Source organism: Magnusiomyces paraingens (genome assembly GCF_902498895.1).
Source record: "Magnusiomyces paraingens strain CBS 517.90 genome assembly, contig: contig2, whole genome shotgun sequence".
Taxonomy (NCBI): Eukaryota; Fungi; Ascomycota; class Dipodascomycetes; order Dipodascales; family Dipodascaceae; genus Magnusiomyces; species Magnusiomyces paraingens.
The window spans coordinates 1,123,100-1,142,691 of record NW_022474068.1 but is presented as its reverse complement, the minus strand read 5'-3'; the positions used below and the strand labels follow the sequence as shown (position 1 = coordinate 1,142,691).

The 19,592-nt window shown below is 32.6% G+C and overlaps 4 protein-coding genes across 4 annotated transcripts; 1 reads left to right on the top strand and 3 right to left on the bottom strand.

Moving 5' to 3' along the window:
• Window positions 1-4,938: 4,938 nt before the first annotated feature.
• On the top strand, window positions 4,939-6,837 carry SAPINGB_P002102 (uncharacterized protein; the record flags this gene model as incomplete). Its single annotated transcript, XM_031996822.1, has 3 exons — window positions 4,939-5,107; window positions 5,362-5,474; window positions 6,049-6,837. The coding sequence occupies 3 exons, from the start codon at window positions 4,939-4,941 to the stop codon at window positions 6,835-6,837; spliced, it is 1,071 nt and encodes a 356-aa protein (XP_031852713.1).
• A 4,815-nt stretch (window positions 6,838-11,652) lies between these two features.
• SAPINGB_P002101 (uncharacterized protein) lies at window positions 11,653-12,732 on the bottom strand (the record flags this gene model as incomplete). The annotated part of the gene is made up of 1 exon (XM_031996821.1): window positions 11,653-12,732. One exon carries the CDS (start codon window positions 12,730-12,732, stop codon window positions 11,653-11,655), a length of 1,080 nt encoding a protein of 359 aa, XP_031852712.1.
• Window positions 12,733-13,201: 469 nt separating this feature from the next.
• Window positions 13,202-16,609, bottom strand: SAPINGB_P002100 (uncharacterized protein; the record flags this gene model as incomplete). The annotated part of the gene is made up of 1 exon (XM_031996820.1): window positions 13,202-16,609. The coding sequence occupies one exon, from the start codon at window positions 16,607-16,609 to the stop codon at window positions 13,202-13,204; it is 3,408 nt and encodes a 1,135-aa protein (XP_031852711.1).
• Window positions 16,610-16,937: 328 nt separating this feature from the next.
• Window positions 16,938-19,569, bottom strand: SAPINGB_P002099 (uncharacterized protein; the record flags this gene model as incomplete). The annotated part of the gene is made up of 3 exons (XM_031996819.1): window positions 16,938-18,569; window positions 18,710-18,844; window positions 18,994-19,569. 3 exons carry the CDS (start codon window positions 19,567-19,569, stop codon window positions 16,938-16,940), a joined length of 2,343 nt encoding a protein of 780 aa, XP_031852710.1.
• Window positions 19,570-19,592: the final 23 nt, after the last annotated feature.

Here is a 19,592-nt window from a genome sequence, read left to right as displayed (position 1 = left end):
TTAAATATATTTTGTTATATAATTTATCAATTTTTAAGATTTCTCATAAATAACTGGGAAAGATATCAGACAGCTGATTTCTGCGATGTAATTTTTTGATCAAGATATTCCTATCTAAGTAAAAACCCAAAACAAATCACTAAAGATATTTTTGATTTTTGAGCTAGATTAAATCGGACTTTCTTTTTCATTTATACCATTCTAGTAATTGTTAATAAAAAAACATTAAACATAATAGTTTGAAGTTAGATTATTTTCCAAGTTTTTTTTTTGTTATTCATGATGAAAGCTACCATTAAGATTTCAAATTCTAATTATTAAACCTTGATAACTATTGAATAAACCTTTGAGTTTATTTTTTCTTCATCAGTAATAGCCATTTTTACAAATAAACCATCATGCTTATCGCTTAAACTATTAAACTATCTGGAGTAATTTATTTTTTTAAAAAAACCCCTACCCATATTGAGAATGGGATACTTGTCCCTATCTTTTTGTGTAGCTCGATATCTCCCAAAATACTTTTTTAAGAATTATATTATTACTATATCATGATCTTAAAATGAAGATATTAAATTGTCATAAAAATGAAAATAAAAACAAAATATAGAAAAGAAAAGCCCCTTCAAGAAAGTATATTATATTTAAAGTATTAACCATCAATAAAACATACATACTGCACGATCGATCAAAAGCATGACCCAAAATATAGATTTAATAAAAATTGAATTTAACTGGAATAAGTAATTTTTATAGAAATGTTTGAAATAATTTTAAGATCTATTGCGTATATTTAATGATTATCCCTTTTTTTTTTTTTATTAGATCAAAAGTATTTTGTTTTGTATTTTTTGATATGATTTGTGATATCAAATTATAAATTAAGCATAAGCTTAAAGTATTCCATATTGAAATGAAGCTATTTTTTATTCTGTGATCTAACAGAAATGCGTTATGACACACTATATTCAAGTCGGCAATACTTGGGGGTTTTTTTTTTCAATTTCTCGTGTAATACTTCTTTATGTTTGAAAAAAAAAAAAAAAAAAAAAAACATGTTGCAATAATGGGCAAATGAGAACGATAGAGCAGCCGCTGCTTGTGTTACTGTATCTGCGTGCATTACAAGACTATGCGGCCAAAAGATCGAAACGAATGTCAAGGTGGTATGCAAATGTTTAAAGTATCAAAAACTAGATCAAAAAAGCTTAATCTGTTAAAAATATCAAAAACACAGTAACTATTGGTTTGCTGGGGGGGATTATAAAACTATTATAAATAAAAAAGCAATTGCATGCTTTCGTATGAGATTGTGCGCACTTTTGAAAGCATTGTGAAAAATTTTTCCAATGTCATTTAATGAACCTATAAAATTGCAGGATTGACATATAAGTCTTCTGAAAAAAAAAAAAAAATTTTTTTGTTTTTGCTTTCATCGTTTTAGAGACCAAATTTAAGAAAGTAACGATAAGTATCTAAAATGTTGCTTTATTTGTTTTTCTTTTAATAATCAGATATATATTTAATATATAATATTTAATATATATTTAAATATTATAATAAATGTAAGATCTGATATTTTTTTGATTAGAATCGTATAAATACATAAAATATGGAATAACCGGATAGCAAGTTAAAGACTGGGAAAAAAGCAAGGGAAAATTATATATATATATTTTTTTTTAGTTTTTAAAATATTTTTATGTTCAGATATGATGTTGCTACATAAACCTATAACTTTGAAATAACCTAATTATAAAGCTAAAATTTGAAGGGATCTTTGAGGCGATATAGACGAGTGTGGATCTTCGCAAGCTTAGAAGTTTAGTAATAAAGGGATACGAAATGTTGGAAATGAAGTAATTTTTTTTTCTGAAAAAAAAAAAAAATTAAAAATAAATACAGAAGAAGGAAAAAAGAATTAAAGAAGAAAAAAAAAAAAAAAAAACAATGTCTTTATTCTCATAAAGAAGCCAAGGTCATGTTTTTTTCTTTTTCTTGCGCAGGAATTGCCTGTTTCTTTTACTGCAAAAAATGAAAAGCGATAAACCTAAAAGTTTTTGCATTTTATGCTGTAAGCTTACAGACAAAATAGATTGTAATTTTGAAAAAAAAAAAAAAAAAAAATTCAATTAGTTGGAGTTAAAAATGGCCTATGAACAAACCCAGTTAAAATAGGATTGATAATTGGTTCCTTTTTTTTGTCAAAAAAAATAATACTAAATCTATTAATTTAGAAAAGCAATGTAAATGTTGTTCACATAAAGTATCGTAAAAACAAATAAAATAATGATCTCTAAGAAAGAAATTTTTTCAGGTAAAACTTTTTTCTGGAAAAAAAAAAAATACAAACAAAAGATGAAAAAAAAACAAAAGTTTTTTTTTTTTTATATAATTTCATATATGAAGAAGAAAATAAAGGGAAAAAGAGGCGCTTTCGATATGATCAATAAAAAATACGTTTAGCCTTTAATTATTTGGTTAATTCTTAGAATGCATGGTGGGTATCCTACTATGGTAATAATATAATATAATAAGAATATAATAATAATATAATAATAATATAATAATATAATAATAATATAATAATATAAATAAAAACTCCGGGATCGCGGTTCATGTTTTTTTCGTTTCGCAAAGTACTTTGTCCATATATTCCAATCAGAAATGTTTCTCTGTTGGCACCCTATTTTTAAAAAAAACGCCTTATTTAAAATCTTTTGTTGGGTTTTGAATAGAAGCAAGAAAGTAGGGGGAAAAAAATTCCATTAGGGATTTTGGAGTATATAAAAATATATATATGTATATATATGTATATATTTTAATTTTTTTAATTCAAAGATTTTGAAATTATCTTCAATACGAAGTAACTAAAGTATCTTCATGTATTTTCGGGAATTTCCTTAATTTACTGGCCAAAGTTATTATATGTTATTAGATGATATATGCTCTTTTGTGAACTCATTTAAGATCTTTTTAGAAAAAATAAATAAAAAATAAATAAAAAACTAGCGGATGAGAAAAATATTTTACGTTGACATTGAACGAAAGAAAATGAATAGTTAAGTTTCAGCAATTATTATTTGGGCATCACTCTATATTAAAAAGATGAGCCACAAATTGTTTTTTTTTTTGAAGTTTGGAATGTTTCGTTTTTTATCTTTCTTTCTTTCTTTCTTCTAAAGAATGGATATCTTGTTATTTACAAAATGAAAAAAAAAGATGATCCTTTTTAAAAAAATAAATAAATAAATAAATAATCAATACCATTTAATGTTCTTCAGGGCACAAAATATTACATTTTTATGAACGGAAAAGAGCCCATGAAATATATAGTATATGAAAAAAAAAATAATCCGAAGATTGAATAAAGCAGATTTGGTTCCTTTTTATTTTTTTTTTAATATATATATATATATATATATTTCCAATGATAGAATCGTACATGACAAGATGATTGTTCTATTACTGTTCTTAATCGAAAAGGGAAGCAGTAATGATGAAAGTTTTTATTCTGGTGACAAAATTAGAAAGGCGCCTACATTGACTTTTAACATTAGGATTGTTTCGAGAGTATGAAGATAAAAACAAAGGAGGTAAAATTAAAGGTTTTACCATAATATTTTCATATTCATATTCATATATATTTTATTATTGATTTCTGGAAAAGACCTTTTAAGCGATACGAGTTTTTATTTGAGAGAATGTGTGTTGTAGATATATTTTGAAAATAAGGGTAAATACAGTTTATATAATGATGATTAAGTTTAATATATATATTCTCGAAAGAAAAGAAAAAAAAAAAGCCCAGAATAAAGTTTTTGTGATTGTTTATAATCAAAAAAAAAAAAATTCAAATATTTTCTTTCTTATATATATTCTCCCTTATTAATAATCTAGACTTATATCCCCAACATTGAAAAAAAAAAAAAAAAAAAGAAAGAAATAAAGAAAAAAAAAAAAAAAAAAATAGAAAATTTTATATTTTGATTATTAAATAGGTCCCGACTATTGACTGCACATACGCGCATTTGTGTCCAGAAAGCCACGCGTACCATAAAAGTCTGTTATTGCAGGGATGGTTGTTTAGTTTCTTTTTAATTTTTATATTAATTTTTTATTTTTATTTAAATAAATATATATATATATTTTTTTTTTAAAAACGATTAGTTTGCTAGTTATTATTATAATTATTTTTATTATTTTTATTATTTTTATTATTTTTATTATTTTTATTATTTTTTGCCAAAGAACATTTTAAGAAGACAAATAAGAATGATAAATAGAAGTTTAGAGATTCTTATATAAATCAAAATGATTCTGCTCTTTTCCCCTCCCATCTGACCCTTTTTTTTTTTTTTCAATATTCTTTAATATTTTTCTCTTTCTCTTTTTTTTTGATTTTGATTTTGATTTTCTTTCTTTCTACTTTTCCATTATTATTATTATTTTTTTTTTTTTTGCATTTCCTTTTGAAATTCTTATATATATTAAACATTATTGATTTGCATATCTTTCTTTATTAGGACTTTATATATACATTGACTTTATTTTCTATTGCAAACTTGCAAAAAATTTAAAACTCAAAAACCCAAATTTTCTACAGTTCACGCTCAAACCTGTGTACATTACACAACACATATCTATCTATATATATTTAGACATCTTGGTCACGGTTTTTTTTTTCTTTTTCTTTTTTGCCTCTAAGATTATATATATATTTTTTTATAAAGTTACGAACACTTTCTATCATAATTCTTAATCGGCATTTCACAACAAAACCTTTCCTTCTTCTTTTTTATACTCACCAACTTAAATACTAAAAAAAAAAAAGAAAAGAATCTGCCTTTTTTTTTTATTTGACCAACAACTATTTTTTTTTTTAAAAAAAAAACCTCTCTACTTCGATCTTGTCTTATTTCATCAATTAGTACCATAATGCAACAGAATACTTCTCCAATTCCTCTACCACCCTACAATCTTAATAGGCACCCTATCGAAACATGGCAAGAATGGTACCTCAGCAACCAATCGATGATTGATATTCAAGTGAACCTTTCTAATCAAATCGAAACTTACGGTTCATCGGTTGTTGGTGATCCTATGTGTAAGTTTTACTAAATGTTACGATTTTTTGTTAGTTTTTTTTTTTTTTCCTTTGGAGAGCTTGGGCGTAACGCTTGCAATATATAAGCGTTATTTGCATATATATATATATGATCTGTTAAAGCTCAAGCTCTTTTCTTTTTGATTATTTTTTTTATTTTTTTTTATTTTTTTAAAAAAAAATTTACAACAAAGCCTTGAATTTATTTATTTATCTATTTCTCAACTCTCGTTAACCCTTTTTTTTTTGAATAGTTGAAATCCGCACTATCGCACCTTATGAATACACCGATTCATTAAATCAACGCCAAATTTGGGAGCCTTATCTGACTGGCCGAGAAAGAAAAGAGTTTGATACTCATTTAAGGGTAAGTTAACCGCAGATTTTTGGTGTGCAAAGCGCAAGCAAGAATATGATGGGAATAAAAGCTCTACTTTGGTTAATATATTTTATTTAAAATACCTTCTACTTAAAAATTAAGTGGACATCTAATGTTGCCGAAGAATTATTAATCTTTTATATAAAAGGGCTTAATTTTTTTTTGGATAGATTTTGATGATACCCAAAACTTGAACCAATGACACCTTTTTGGTAGAAGATTTCTTGAAAAAATGATTTCTTTTTTTTTTCCTTCTTCTCTTAATACCAAATTCATCTGCCCCCCCTTTTTTTTTAAGTGCATGAATTACCCATATATATATATACATAAGCTAATTATGCTGAAAACTTAGCACCTTAAAAATTCACTTAAAAAAAATAGGGGGATCATATATACTTTGAAATAGTAGTGTGTTGGTGGCAATGATGAGAGTGGTGGTGGCATTATTCTCGTAAAAAAAAAAAAAAAAAAAAAAAAAAACTACAGAACAAAGAGGAAATTTATTAACCACCAAAGACGAGCGAGTTACTTTCCGGATGTATTTATACTAACAATATTTTAGACTTTTATGGCTCAAAACAAGTCAGGCAGACTAAGGGTACGCCCCGTTCCTATTATCCCATCTCAGCCAAACTCCCCGACATTACAATTCCGTCCAGTACCTTCCTCCCATTCCCATTCTTCTTCATCATCTTCATCCTCAAGCACACGGAAATCCCATGTTTCGAAAAATAGTGGAGGTAGCAGTAGTCACACCAGCAGCAGTACTAGTGGGAGCAGCAGGAGCAAATCCTCCAGCAGCAGTCATAATGGAAGTAGCAGCAGCAGTAGCAGAAACAAGTCTTCTAGCAATAGCAGCAGCAGCCATGGTGGAAGCAGTAGTTCCCATCGGCGAATTTCTCCAACCAGTAGTTCCAACACGTCTCCAAGTGAAAGCTCGGCAACTGCTAGTGGGTACTTTAACGCCCCAGGGATGGGTCAATTCCAAGTGACCAACACACCATTCCCACAACCATCATCCTCTTCCTATTACACTACTTCGAGGCCTCCATCCACTTCTGGTTCGGTTACAGCATCTTCATCACAATCTTCTACAGGACAATCATATCAATATTCTGGCTCTTCTTCATACCAATTTCAGAGTGGGTCATCATCATCTTCATCATCACCTCCGGCATCTTCACCTGGAAACTCGCGAACATATTCTTTTCAAGGTTCTCAATCCTCTTCGCAATACCAGCAACAACAGCAGTTTGCTGCGGGCACCCAGTCCTCTTCAACTTCTCAGCATTCTTCACATGCTCAGCCACAACACACACAAGATCCCCAACAATACCAATATCAATATTGAAGTTTAAAGTAAAAAAAAGAAATTAGAGATTGGGGGAAGAAGAAAAAAAGGAGTTATTTTTTCTTGTTTTTTTTTTAATGAAATTAGACATTTATATATATATTTATTTTTTTTTTGTATAAATTGAATTATTTTTTTTTAAAAAAGAATTTAAACATAATGAAATGTATATTTATGGAAAATAATAATAATATTGTAAAAGCGAGCCCTAACAGCCATTGCATAGTAAAAAAAATACTATATCTGGAATTGTTTTAAAACTGGAAAAAAAAAAAAAAAAAAAAAAAAAACCAAAAGCATTTTTAAACCTTGAGCAAATGTACAAATTAAGCACTATACTTATATTTAATAGTGGACCTAGAGTCTTATACTACAAGATGAGTGGGTGAGAAAGGAAGAAGGTGAAGTCTAAGATCTGATTTATTAGAGAGGGGAGGAATAAAAAAAAGTTTAACTATTGGATATTTCCTAACAAACAAACACAAGCTGCAGATGCATTCTGTACAGGAAAGAGGGAGGCGCATTGCTTAGAGGAAGAAGAAGAAGAAAAAAAAAACCATGAAAAATGATGGAGAAAAAAGGAGACGTTGTTATATTTATTTCTTTATTTCTCTTAATTTCTTAATTTCTTTATTTCTTTATTTCTTCATCTGGCCCCAAAGCAGAGCAGAAATCTTTTAGTTGGATGCCGTTTTGACTTTATAAACATTTTTTTTTTGTCTTTATTTCTTTTGCATTATATAAAGTAAAAAAAAAGTAACAAGTGAGAACTAATTAACCAATTGTTTTCTTTATTTATTTATTTATTTATTTTTTATTTCTTACTCTTGTTCTTGTTTTTCCCAAGAACTTTTATGAGATTCTGTAGCCTTGTCATACATAGTTCTACTGTATCCTTCTCTAATGGGAGTGAAGAAGTCTAGATATGTTATTTTCTAGGAAATGTATTCCCGATACTTTATTAATTCAATAATAAGATCAAAATAGAGTAAACAAACAAACAAATCTATCAATAATTCAATAAATCAGAAACAGAAGAAAGTACCATAAACGATTTCTTTTATTAATTCCAATTAAATTAACAGCAGTTCTTTTTTTATATATATTCATTCTTTAATGAGTCTCAAAAATCTTCATCATAGTATATAGTACCCAAAGAATAATAGCTTCTAACTTACAAATGGAGAATGATGCCTTTCTGCTCATCTTCCTCCCCCGTGCTACATACATAAGGTTTCTCAAGACATCTCTTCGGCATTTCTATTGTGCGTGACCGACCAGCATTTGGGGTTTTTATTTATTTATTTATTTTTAATAAAAAAATAAAGACATTTAACAAACCAAATATAAATAAAACTGTACCAATATTATTAACTTAAAGAATACAAAAGAAAATTACTCTTATAAGATATATACAAAATTGATAGAAAAAAAATTTAAAATTTGAATCTATTTTTAAAAATATCTTTCTTCAAGTGTTCTAGATTTTTTTTACTTAAATATTTCCAATGATGTTACTCAAAAAGGTTGTTAACCTTGAAGAATAAATTTCTTTTTCATCTATGCAGAAAGTTTTTTGTATTTTTTTTTTTTTTATTTTATTTTATTTTATTTTATTTTATTTAAAATAAATAAATAAATATCTTGATATGCATATGCACATTTGTGTATCTGGACAGATTTGTAGAATATATACAAAGGCCGTAGTGTTTAATCTAGATGTATCAAAAAAAAAAACATGAAGGCTTGGTATATATTTCTTTACTTTAAAACAAACCAACATTACTCTGAGAATATCTTTTTTCTTTTGGTTGTCACCATACGTTATAAGAATCTAATTATTTTGTTTGGAAGAAGGATTAGAGGTTGCTTGCATTTTCAATTATTACATGAAATTTCTTGGAAACATGAAGCTAATTAAAATAAAATAAATAAAAAAAAAAGAAAAGATAGAATAATGGTATAAAGAATTTAGTAATAATATCTGCAGTATCTACAATATTTCAAATATCCGCAATATTTGAAAAATATAGTATTGGAGTAGAGTGGCAAAGAAGGAAAAGAATATTGAGCAAAAGTTGAGGGTTACAAGTTACAAATGTTGAAAAAAAAAAAAGATTTAAAATTTGGGTTTCTTTTTATTTTTTTTATTTTTTATGAATTACTTACCTACTACGTCACAAAGAATATTGAAATATACTCGCATTGTTCTTATTTTTTCAAAAAAGTCTTCCAAAATCCTAAAAGGGAGAAAAGAAGAGAAGAAAAGAAAAGAAAAAAAAATTTTTTTTAAGGTATTTCTTTTAAGAGTTAATCATTTTGAGAAAAAAAATACAAATACAAATCCAATGTTCATTTTTTGTTTTAAAAACATATTCCTCCTCCATCTTCCCTTCCTTTTTAAGAAAAAAAGCTATCAAAACTAGGTTCATTTGATTTTATGCGAATATACAAAAATGAAATATAAAAAAAAAAAAAATAAAACCAGGGTAGTTTTCTTTTAATTTAATTTATTTTTATAAAACCATAAAGAAGAAAGGGGAAGGGGGGTTATGGAAGCAAAGAATAGAAACCAATTCCTCTCCTTTCTTCTCCATGGAAAATTGATGCAAAAGTCTATCATTATTTTGAGAAATTAATTTATTGATTCCATTATTGGAAGAAGAAGAAGAAGAAGAAGAAGAAGAAAAAAAAAATTTTTTTTTTTTTTTTTTTGAATAATCAAAAATCAAGATACGGCTGGAGTAACAAGTAATGGATGAGTGCTTCCTGTATTTTGGAAAAAAAAAATGAAAAAGAAATGGAAACTAAAGAATAGATATTTGATTTTGTTTCTTATCAATAAAGAAGATTTATAAAAAAAAAAAAATAAAAAAAAATTACTAGTATATATTGATGGGACTTAATGATTTTTTTTTTTTTTTTAGTTCATGAGAATTACTGAACAAGTTAAAAAGCAATAACCAGCAGCAGCAGGTTAATACAGCTGACGAAACAGAATGCAATACTGACCAGTTACCGCACTAAATCATGTAATTATCTTGGGAAATAATAATAATAATAATAATAATAATAATAAAATGTCTATAGTTGCATAAGCAAGCTTCAATTAAAAGCAAAGCAAGAAGAAACGAATACTTGAGCAAGAAAGCAAAAAACTTTTTTTTTAAAAGTAATATATATAGATCTGAGCTTGGATCTTCAATATATATGTAATGAGCTATATAAGAACTTTGTAATATTTACCAAACAGAAGAAAAATTCAAACACCGAAGTAACTAAAAAGTATTTTAAAACTTATAGGTATAATTATAATACTCCCTTTCTCCTTTTTCTTTTCGATCTTATGTTGGTACAATAAGTCAATATGTTCCCCAGAGAAGAATAATAATGAGATGAAAAAAATATAATGTATTTACATTTGTGTATGTGTGTATCTATCTCTCTAACGACAGTCATTCTTAGCTTCTTGGAAGGGGAGGTTTTTTTTTTTTGTAATTTTTTTATAATTTTTTTTTTTATATTTTTCTCCTGTTTCCAGGAAAGTGACGCCCAAAGATCTTACTTTAGTGGAAAAGTTTGGTATTAGAGATTATTATTAACCAAAAATAATAATCTGTCAAGTCATGTAAGCCAGTTAAACTCTGACACACATATAATTTCTCGTTTTTTTATTTTCTATTTTTGATTCTTGGGATCCAGATCTTTAAAAAAATAAAATAAAATAAAAAAAAAAGTGCTTTAAATGAATGTACAGTTTAACTGTAAAACTTGCTGACAATTTACAAGATTATAGGCTAATCGTCACTAGTGACATTAGTATCCTATTACACAAAGACTATATATCCACAAGTGGATGTGAAAATTTTTATCAAAATAAAAAAGAAATTTATTGAATTCAAAGATTACTAATTAGTAATATAGATATAAAATTTTTTTTTTCTTTTTCTTCTTCTTCAAAGTAAGAACAATGAAATTAATTTTAAAAACAACTATATTTATTTTAATTATCTATTTTTGTAGTTATATATTTAACAACAATATTTAATATTTAATTTTCAAATTTAAATTTATTTTATTCAAAAAAAAAAAAAAATTTTTTTAAATTTTTTTTTAAAATTCTCAATATTATTATTATTATTATTATTGTTACCTTTAAAAATAAAATCCATTTCAGTTGCTTCAAATTTTATATATATCCTATTCTTATTATTTGACTAAAAATTAACAATCCCAGATTCTGGATGCCCTTTACGTGACCGCGCAATGCGGGTCAAGTTCTTAATGTCACATCACATCGCGCCAACAAAAAAAAATCTCTTTTTACTTCACTTGTTTGCATTCTCCCACTTTTTTTTTTTTTTTTTTTCCCATTTCAACCTAACCGTTAATAATTAATTATACAAGAGATGGTAGCCTATTTGCCTACGTTGCCGCGTGGTCATGTGGGCATTAGTGGTGGCGGTGATGATGGTGGTGGTGGTGATGGAGATGGAGATGGAGATGGACCGCCTCGTTAGTGGATACTCAAAAGTTGAAAAATTAATGTTGGTAATCTTTTGATACCCTCAACTTTTTTTTTGTTTATTTTTTTAAACGAAAAAAAATTTTTTTTTATCTTAAATATTCAATACTTATCTCTTACTTTAATTTACCATTGATCATTATATATATTTTAGAGGGGGGCCTTCTTATCCCAATACGCCTAGGTGCAGATTTCTCAAAAACGCTTGTCGCTTATTTCCCTAAAGTCTTTATTTCATCTCTTCGTTGATTGTTTTTATTTAATTTTTTTTTTTTAAAAATTAAATTCCTTTACTCAAACACTATAGTTTGCTTTTTATTAGCAAAACCCGCGGAATAAGCCTTGAATGCAGCCCGAACTGCTTCAAGCTGTTCAGCTTCAGTGCCATTGATTTTAAAAATGTGCTTCTGTACCGAAGTTGTTTTGAATTTGCCTGACTTGATATACCCAAGAATAGCCTTTACTGCTTCTTCTTTAAATTCAGGCTGCGACTCAAGTCGGGGTGTCAACCAATAACTCCTGATTGTAAGGTCTTTAAAAATAAGTCCACCAACAGCAAGTGACACCGGCTTACCTGTCATAGACCCATAAATAACAAGAGTCCCACCATGAGACAAACATTTCAACGGATAGGCACCTTCCTCTCCACCAACACACTCAAATCCGAGCCGCACATTGCCATTGTTTATGAGCTTTGGCAACTTTTCAGAATCAAACTTGGGATCAGCCACATCCTTATCAGTGATAACAACCGTGGCTCCAATACTTTTGAGTTCTTTTTCAAGCTCACCAATGTTGGGTCTATCACGAACAATATTGAGTGTTTTAATCCCCCAGATATGAGCTAGTTGGATGACGGCCTTACCTACGGCCGAGTTTGCAGCGTTTTGGACCACCCAGTCCCCAGGCTTAAGATCAACGTACGCCTTGAGCATTTGGTATGCGGTTGTAGGATTAATGGAAATAGCTGCAGAAACAATTGGATCATCTGTTTTAGGTGCCAAAGTTACTGAGCTTTCCTTCACGAGAGCATAACTTCTCCAAGTTCCAAACGCCGCAATGTTGGGCAAGACCCAATCGCCCTTTTTAAACTTGGACGCTGCGTCTTTCCCAACTGCAACTACCTCAAAAAGGCCATCGTTTCCAACAATGGCAGCAGGATCTTTGGAATACAATGTGGTTGGCTTGGGAATGGTTCCATAAGTGCCTAGGATTGTTGCAAAATCAGCTGGGTTGAGAAAAGATACCAATCCACGTAACAATAATTGATCACCAACAGGGTCTGGCAACGTTGTAGAATTGACATGGATCAAATCAATGGGATTGGGTCCGGTGGTGGTGAATAAAGTGGCACTAGATTTGACAGACATGATTGATTATAATTTTTTTTTATTTCAATTGATTCTTAGACCTATATCTTTTTTTGGTTTTTTGTTGTTGTATTGTATTTATTGGAACTGACAAAAAAAAAAAGAAAAAAGATATCTCTACAGCTCTACATGCCTGTTTTTATAAATAAAAGAAAAGAGAAGAAAAGAACTGGTTAAAGTTTGAAATTTCCCTAGTTATAATTATAAATCAAACTAGAGAAAGTCCTCAGGAGATGCTCCAGCTGATTATGTGGAGATATTGAATCTTATTTTGTTTGTATTTTTCCTCTCTCTTTTCCAAAGTACATTTGTCAGACAGGGGGGAGGGGGGGTTTCTTATTAATTACATCCCCTCACATAACTATTACTAAAACCTTCCATTTCTCATTTTATAAAATTTGGTTGAAATAAATTAAAAAAATAAAATAAAAATACCCCAATGAAATTTAATTATTCATAAACCTTTTTCTCATAATAAACTAAAATAGTTATGCCTGAAATATGTAGACTTTATTTGGGCCCGGCGAGCCCGCTTTGCGGTCATGTGCCGAGTCTTCATGCGTGAAAACGTGTCTCGAAAAGGTGGGATTTTAGGTAGTGGAGCTTCCAACAACTGCACATCCCATTCTGTTAAAAAAGATAAGGACTCATTGACAATAGTTTCGCAGTCGCTCAATTCCTCCTTAGAAAATTTCTCATGTACTTTTTGATTCACCTTCTTCTTCTTATCTTTATCCTTATTCTTCTTCTTCTTACTCCTATTCTTATTCTTAATTTTGTTGTGTTGGTCGTCTTTACGCGACGCTTGTTTGAGGTAAGCGCGCGCAGCATGCCGAACTTGATGATGTTGCTTGTGGTAAAAGTAGTATAAATTTTGAACAACTCGGAATCGGGGTTCATCAGAGTGCGGAACCATATTAAGACCGTGAAGATAATCAAAAGATGCCTTTTTGGATGAGGATATTGATAACGTTGAAAATAATGACTCAGTCGCTTTGGTTGCACTAGACCCAATTGCAACTAAAGTATCTCTACCATCACTACTGTCATCAAAATATCCGCCTTTCTCCTCATTCATCCCACAAGATGGGCACTGACGTCGGAAATTTGGCAATCCTTTCCCCAAGGAAGAACAAAACGATGATCTTCGAGACCCACCCACCCTTCCTCGGCGCTGGGCATGAGCCCTTGTGAGGCCTACTTCCCCATCAATTCTCTTCTTGTGTTTACCTCCGCTATTGTTTATTATAGAGTTGCTAACATTTTCTTCAATTTTTGTTTCTCCATCTCTATCTCCATCTTCTTCTCCTTCTTTTTCATTTTCCTCATTTTTTCCATTTTTTGCATCATTTGAATCATTTCCATCTTCTTCATCTTTATCTCTATCTCTATCGCCATCTCCATTTTCTCCATCTCCATTGCCATCCCCATTTCCATCCTCTTCATCATCATCATAACATCTCACGTATTGCCAAAACCTTTCGGTTTTGCGTGGTTTCTTTTCATTTAGATAATCCTTACTCAATCCAGGCGGCAATGAAAATCCCCAAATTTCATTTGCTTGTTTAAACTGCTCATGTGGTGAAGATAAAGAATAATTGTCTGATGAGGACTCCTGTGGAACATTTGAAGCCAAGATATTATTATTACCTTTCTTTAAATTGATTTTTTGATCATTATTTTTATAATTTTCTTGCTTATTTTGTTTGTCATCATCTTCGTCATCTTCGTCGTCTTCGTCTTTTTTCTTATTAATCAAATCCTCATCTTCGTCTTTGCAGTGTTTTTGTCTTTTTCTACGGGAACTGTTATTGCCACCTTCCTCATTTTCATTTTCATTTTCATTTTCATCATTCTCATTTTCTTCTTCATTTTCATTTTGTTGTTGTTCTTTAAATTGAGATTGAGATAAATTTACCAATTGACTGTGTTCCAACGTTTCTGTTCTATTAAACAAAGTCTCCCCCCTATTTTCTGCATTCTCAACAACATGCGTCAAAGAGTGTGTATGGCGATTTTGCGGTCGTAAAGGAGTCATATATCCAAACCAATGCAACAAATGAACCTGTTGGTTTCTTTCAAGTCCAGGGCTTTGTTCATCAAACCGTCTATAAAGCGTCAATGCTTGGTTTCTCAATTCATCATTTTCAGTCTCTCGTCTCAGGTCAGCAAGTCGCTGCCTTAGCAACTCATCTCGAGACTGCCGGGATTCTGCTTCCCGATCCCATGAAGGAATAGAAAGTACAACACCAACAGTTGCGGGGCTCCGTGGACCCCCAGCCTGCTGCTCTTGGTTATGCATAAAACTTGCCATTGAAGCATCACGTTGGATTGCCAGCCCTTGCGTGCTTTCCGTCATTGCAATCTGATCATCGGCCTGTAGTTCCCCACGAATTTGTTCGGCCAAAGCTTGAGCTTCAGCAGCACCAATACTAAATAATCCTTTCTCTTCTTCATCCTTATTTTCCTCATTTTTTTCATTTTTTTCATTTGCTTCATTTGCTTCATCATTCTCTTGAGTTTCCACTGTTTGTTGGTTGCTTTCATTCTCATTCTCTTGTGGCTGATATAATTCATACTCATCAACCATTTCTTCTAAAGGTTCTTGGTTGTTATAATCACTATTAACGACTTCATCATTATCTTCTTCTTCTTCAAGGGCAGACATTCGCCTGAACCTTCTTTCTAAATTGTTTAAACTTTGATGATGTCCGTCCTGATGTCTTTGAAGAGCATTCAAATGTTGCCGCTGTTGCCGATTTAGCCGCTGTTGGTGCTGTTGTTGGTGCTGTTGTTGGCGTTGTTGGTGTTGGTGTTGGTGTTGGTGTTGTTGATGCTGATGTTGATGTTGATGTTGATGTTGATGTTGATGTTGATGTTGATGTTGATGTTGATGTTGATGTTGATGTTGATGTTGATGTTGATGTTGATGTTGATGTTGATGTTGATATTGATATTGATGTCGTTGATGCTGTTGATGCTGCTGTCGCTGCTGTCGCTGCTGCCACTGTTGTCGCTGCTGCTGTTGTTGTTGTTGTTGTCGCTCCGTTGTCGGTACCATTTCTCTTAATTTTTGCTGGCGCACACGTCGCTGGTACTCTCTTACAACAGATCTTTGATCTTGGGTTCTTGATTTGCGAGGTTGGCCTTCGCCATCAACAATCAAAGAAGTATCAAAATGTTCCGACATTTCTATATTTTTTGCTACATCAGCTGCTACCCTTCTTTGCCTTTCAGACTCATAAGGTTTTTTTTTCTTTTTCTGTCTCTTCTTTTTTTCTTCAGAATCATCAGACTCATGGCCAGAAATATTGGACGGGTTTGGAGGCGGTGGTGGTGGAGGTGGAGGTGGCGGTGGAGGAGCAATCCATGGTGGAGCTGGAGGGAATCCTCCCCCATTTTGATCATTTCCAGTGTCTCTTGAACCATTGGATCTTGACCCGTTATTTCCAGATCCATTTCCTCCGTTCCCATTCATTTGATGATGATACTGGCGACTTGTTCCATTACCATGATTGATTGGGTTACCGCCCATTAATACCAGACATGCTTGTTGGTTTGTAATATTCCCATTTCGAACAACTACATAAACTGCAGCTAGTGCAACTATTGTTGTTATTAAAAGAAGATCTACATTGTCGATAATGGGTCCATTTTTGGATTGAGTATACAGCTGAGGGGAAGAGTGAAGAAAAGAAGGAGCCGAAATAAGAGCAGGAACAGACTTGGTTTGACCACAAAGTAAAAAAAGCCCGGATAATCGTCGTTCTTGTGATTTTTGTACATGCTTGGATTGGACTTTGACCCGAGAGGGATTCTTGGAAGCCACAGCCAAGTGCGGGACGTTGTTAACTGATGAAAGCCTAGTGTCTTTCATTAGGGAAAAAAAAAAAGCAAATTTATATAATAGCAATAAAAAATCGAGCTTAAAAATTAAGTGATTTGTATACAGAAAGAAGATAAAAATAAAATAAAAAAAGAAGAATTCAATATTAAATAATTTGTAAAAGATGAGAAAAGAAACATGTCGTAACAATAGGATTGATGTGATAAAAACGTAATTTCCCAAATAAGTAATATTACTCGCCGCATGCGGCGTTGCGCGAGGTTCTTCAATAAATATTGCTAAATATTCTTGGTTTATATCAAAAAAAAAAAAAAAGGTGAAAAAAAAGGTAAAAAAAAACCTTTATGCAACAATTAATTTATAAAGATATCCGAGTAGAAGCAGCTTCATTAACCAAATTACATGCAGATGGGGCTGCAGTCTTCAAGGACGATGACGGTGGGGTGGTTGATGTAAGAGAGGTTGGGCTAGGCACACTGGGTGGACGGCCAATAATGGTGAGAGTATTTTCTTCCTTTAATGTGGAGTCTGCTTCAGTCGGACCTTCAACTACAGCCACAGATACTGAGCTTGCGTTTGCACTCATGGTAGTACCTGTATTTCTGCTAGGATAGATGCTACTGCCGCCAGGAGTGGTACTAGCGCTCTGATAAAAGTTGTGAGAACTTGAGGTTCCATGAGAAATAGACTTGTAGTAAGAAGAGCTGCCTGGACCTCCTTGGGAATCCACTGAGGATGGTCCTCGAGACTTGCTATGACTGCGACGTGCCACTTCTTCGAGAGCACGCGTGAGCTTCTGTAAAGATAGGTTAACGTCGTCGAGGGGTTGTGTAGGCGAAGGCACGCGCGCCAGCGCGTCATGCGGAGCCAAGTATGGTGACAAAGAGGGTGACCGGGAGCTGCTTCGAGACGATGAAGGTTGCCCACGCCAGCCGTGGAGTCTGCGAAGTTTGGCCATGGCTTGTTCAGGCTCGACACCAAGACTACGGACACGCTCAATGGCTGAGACAATGTCTTCTTCAGTGACTTGGGTGATGCTGTCGGAGATATTTTCCTCTTTCGACACAAGGGCGTCCTGGTTGCGACGTGTGACCCAAGGATGGATACGAAGCTCGTCCATTTTAATGCGTTTTTGAGGGGATTTACAGAGAATGCGTGCAAACAGGTCTTTAAGATCTGGGTTGATATCATCTCGTGGGAACTCGACTTCCTCCGTGACTATGTGAGTATAAAGGTCCATGACATTGTCTGCGCAAAAGGGCAAGACACCAAAAAGCATATAGTAAAGAGTGACACCCATGGACCAAATGTCTGCAGACCTGCCTGAAAGAGAGTTTGTAGGGATATCGCGTGTGGCCGCCAGCGGCATTAGGGTTCCATTTGAAATGACAGCAAGCTCTGGGGCCATGTAAGAGGGTGAGCCTGCTGTTTTGGTAATTACATCGTTATCCTGTTCAAAAAGTTCAGAGACACCAAAGTCTGCAATTTTAAGAACATCGTCCTCGTCAAGAAGTAGATTATCTGCTTTGATGTCGCGGTGAATGACTCCTTGGGAATGTAGGTATTCAATCCCCAGAATCATGTCGCGGAAGTAGAGTCTGCATTGTTCTTCAGAGAGACAAGCGGTGGGTACGAGTGGGGGCTCATCGTCGTTATGGTCACGAGTCTTTGTGTGGGACATGACTGGGCCATTTGCGCACCATTCTAAAATAAGGTATAGAGAGTCACTTGTTGGGTCATCGAGGACTTCAATGAGAGAGACGATATTAGGGTGGTCTAGTTTTTTGGCAATGGCAAACTCTCTGCGGATAAGGTTAAATGGACTATTATTGTCGATTGCTGGGGAAACTGATGAAGAAGATGTTGAAGAAGCACCTGCGAGAGGTGTTCGTGGACGACTTGAGCCTCTCATGACGGCACGCCTGCGTTGACTGAGAAGCTCCGATCGAAGATGTTTGCGTAGGCTCGATTTGGAGTATTCCTTCATAGCCTTTAATTTTAACTCGCCGGTTAGTCATTTCTTCAGAAATATTTGGCAAAAGCTTAAATACTGCAAAGATAGTATATATATCAATGTGCCCAGTAAGAAAGAAAGAAAAATTAGATATATTTATAGAAAAAAAAACTCACGTAGGGCTCGGATGTATTAGTATCAGTGACTTTCCAAACAGTGCCAAATGTACCGCAGCCAATCTGGCCACAAACAAGATATTGGTTGACGGTTTTGCCAGCGTCATCAACACGTCTACTGGACACGACAGTTTCCTATGAGAAAAAAAAAAAAAAAAAAACCGATAAGAGAAATAGAGTTAGATGAGGTGTAATCATAAGAAATCGTGCGTTTAGTGGGAACTAAAAGAAAAATAAAAAGAAGGTTCATTCCCTAGTTTGTGAAAATAAATAAATAAACCAACCTTGATTTCGCGCGGCGTAGCATTGGCTAACCGGAACTGTTGCCGCGTCGGACTCATGCATGGAAGCGTTGGAGTGGAATAAAAGCGTACCATACTGGGTCTACGAGCCAGTGGATTATTGCTTGGAAGTACCCCTGTTGCGGGATTAGTTAGAGCGTTATTGTTGGTGGTGGTGTTGTTGTTGATAATTCCACCATCACCACCACCACCAGGTACAGACAAAACAGCATGAGAAGATGAATTTTCATTAGAAATGGCAGTAACAGAAGCAGCAGCAGCAGACACTGGAACACGTTCTGTCATGGAAAGTGAAATATGAGGTGCTAGATAGGGACTGTGAGGAAGAGACATTGGTGTCATGTTGTTTGATGGTGGTGGATGGTTCAGACCGGGAATGCTATGATGGTGTTGGTGTTGGTGATAGTGAGGTGAAGGTTGGAGCGACTGAGGACGGGTAGAACCGAGTGAGACATCTAAACTATTACTTGGTGTAGGTACACAACAATGATTTTGCGGGCCTCGGTCAGAGGCGGCCGTAGTTGTGGTTGTGGCCGGGTGTTGTTGATGTGAGAGCATGTGTTTTTTATTAGTTTTTATTA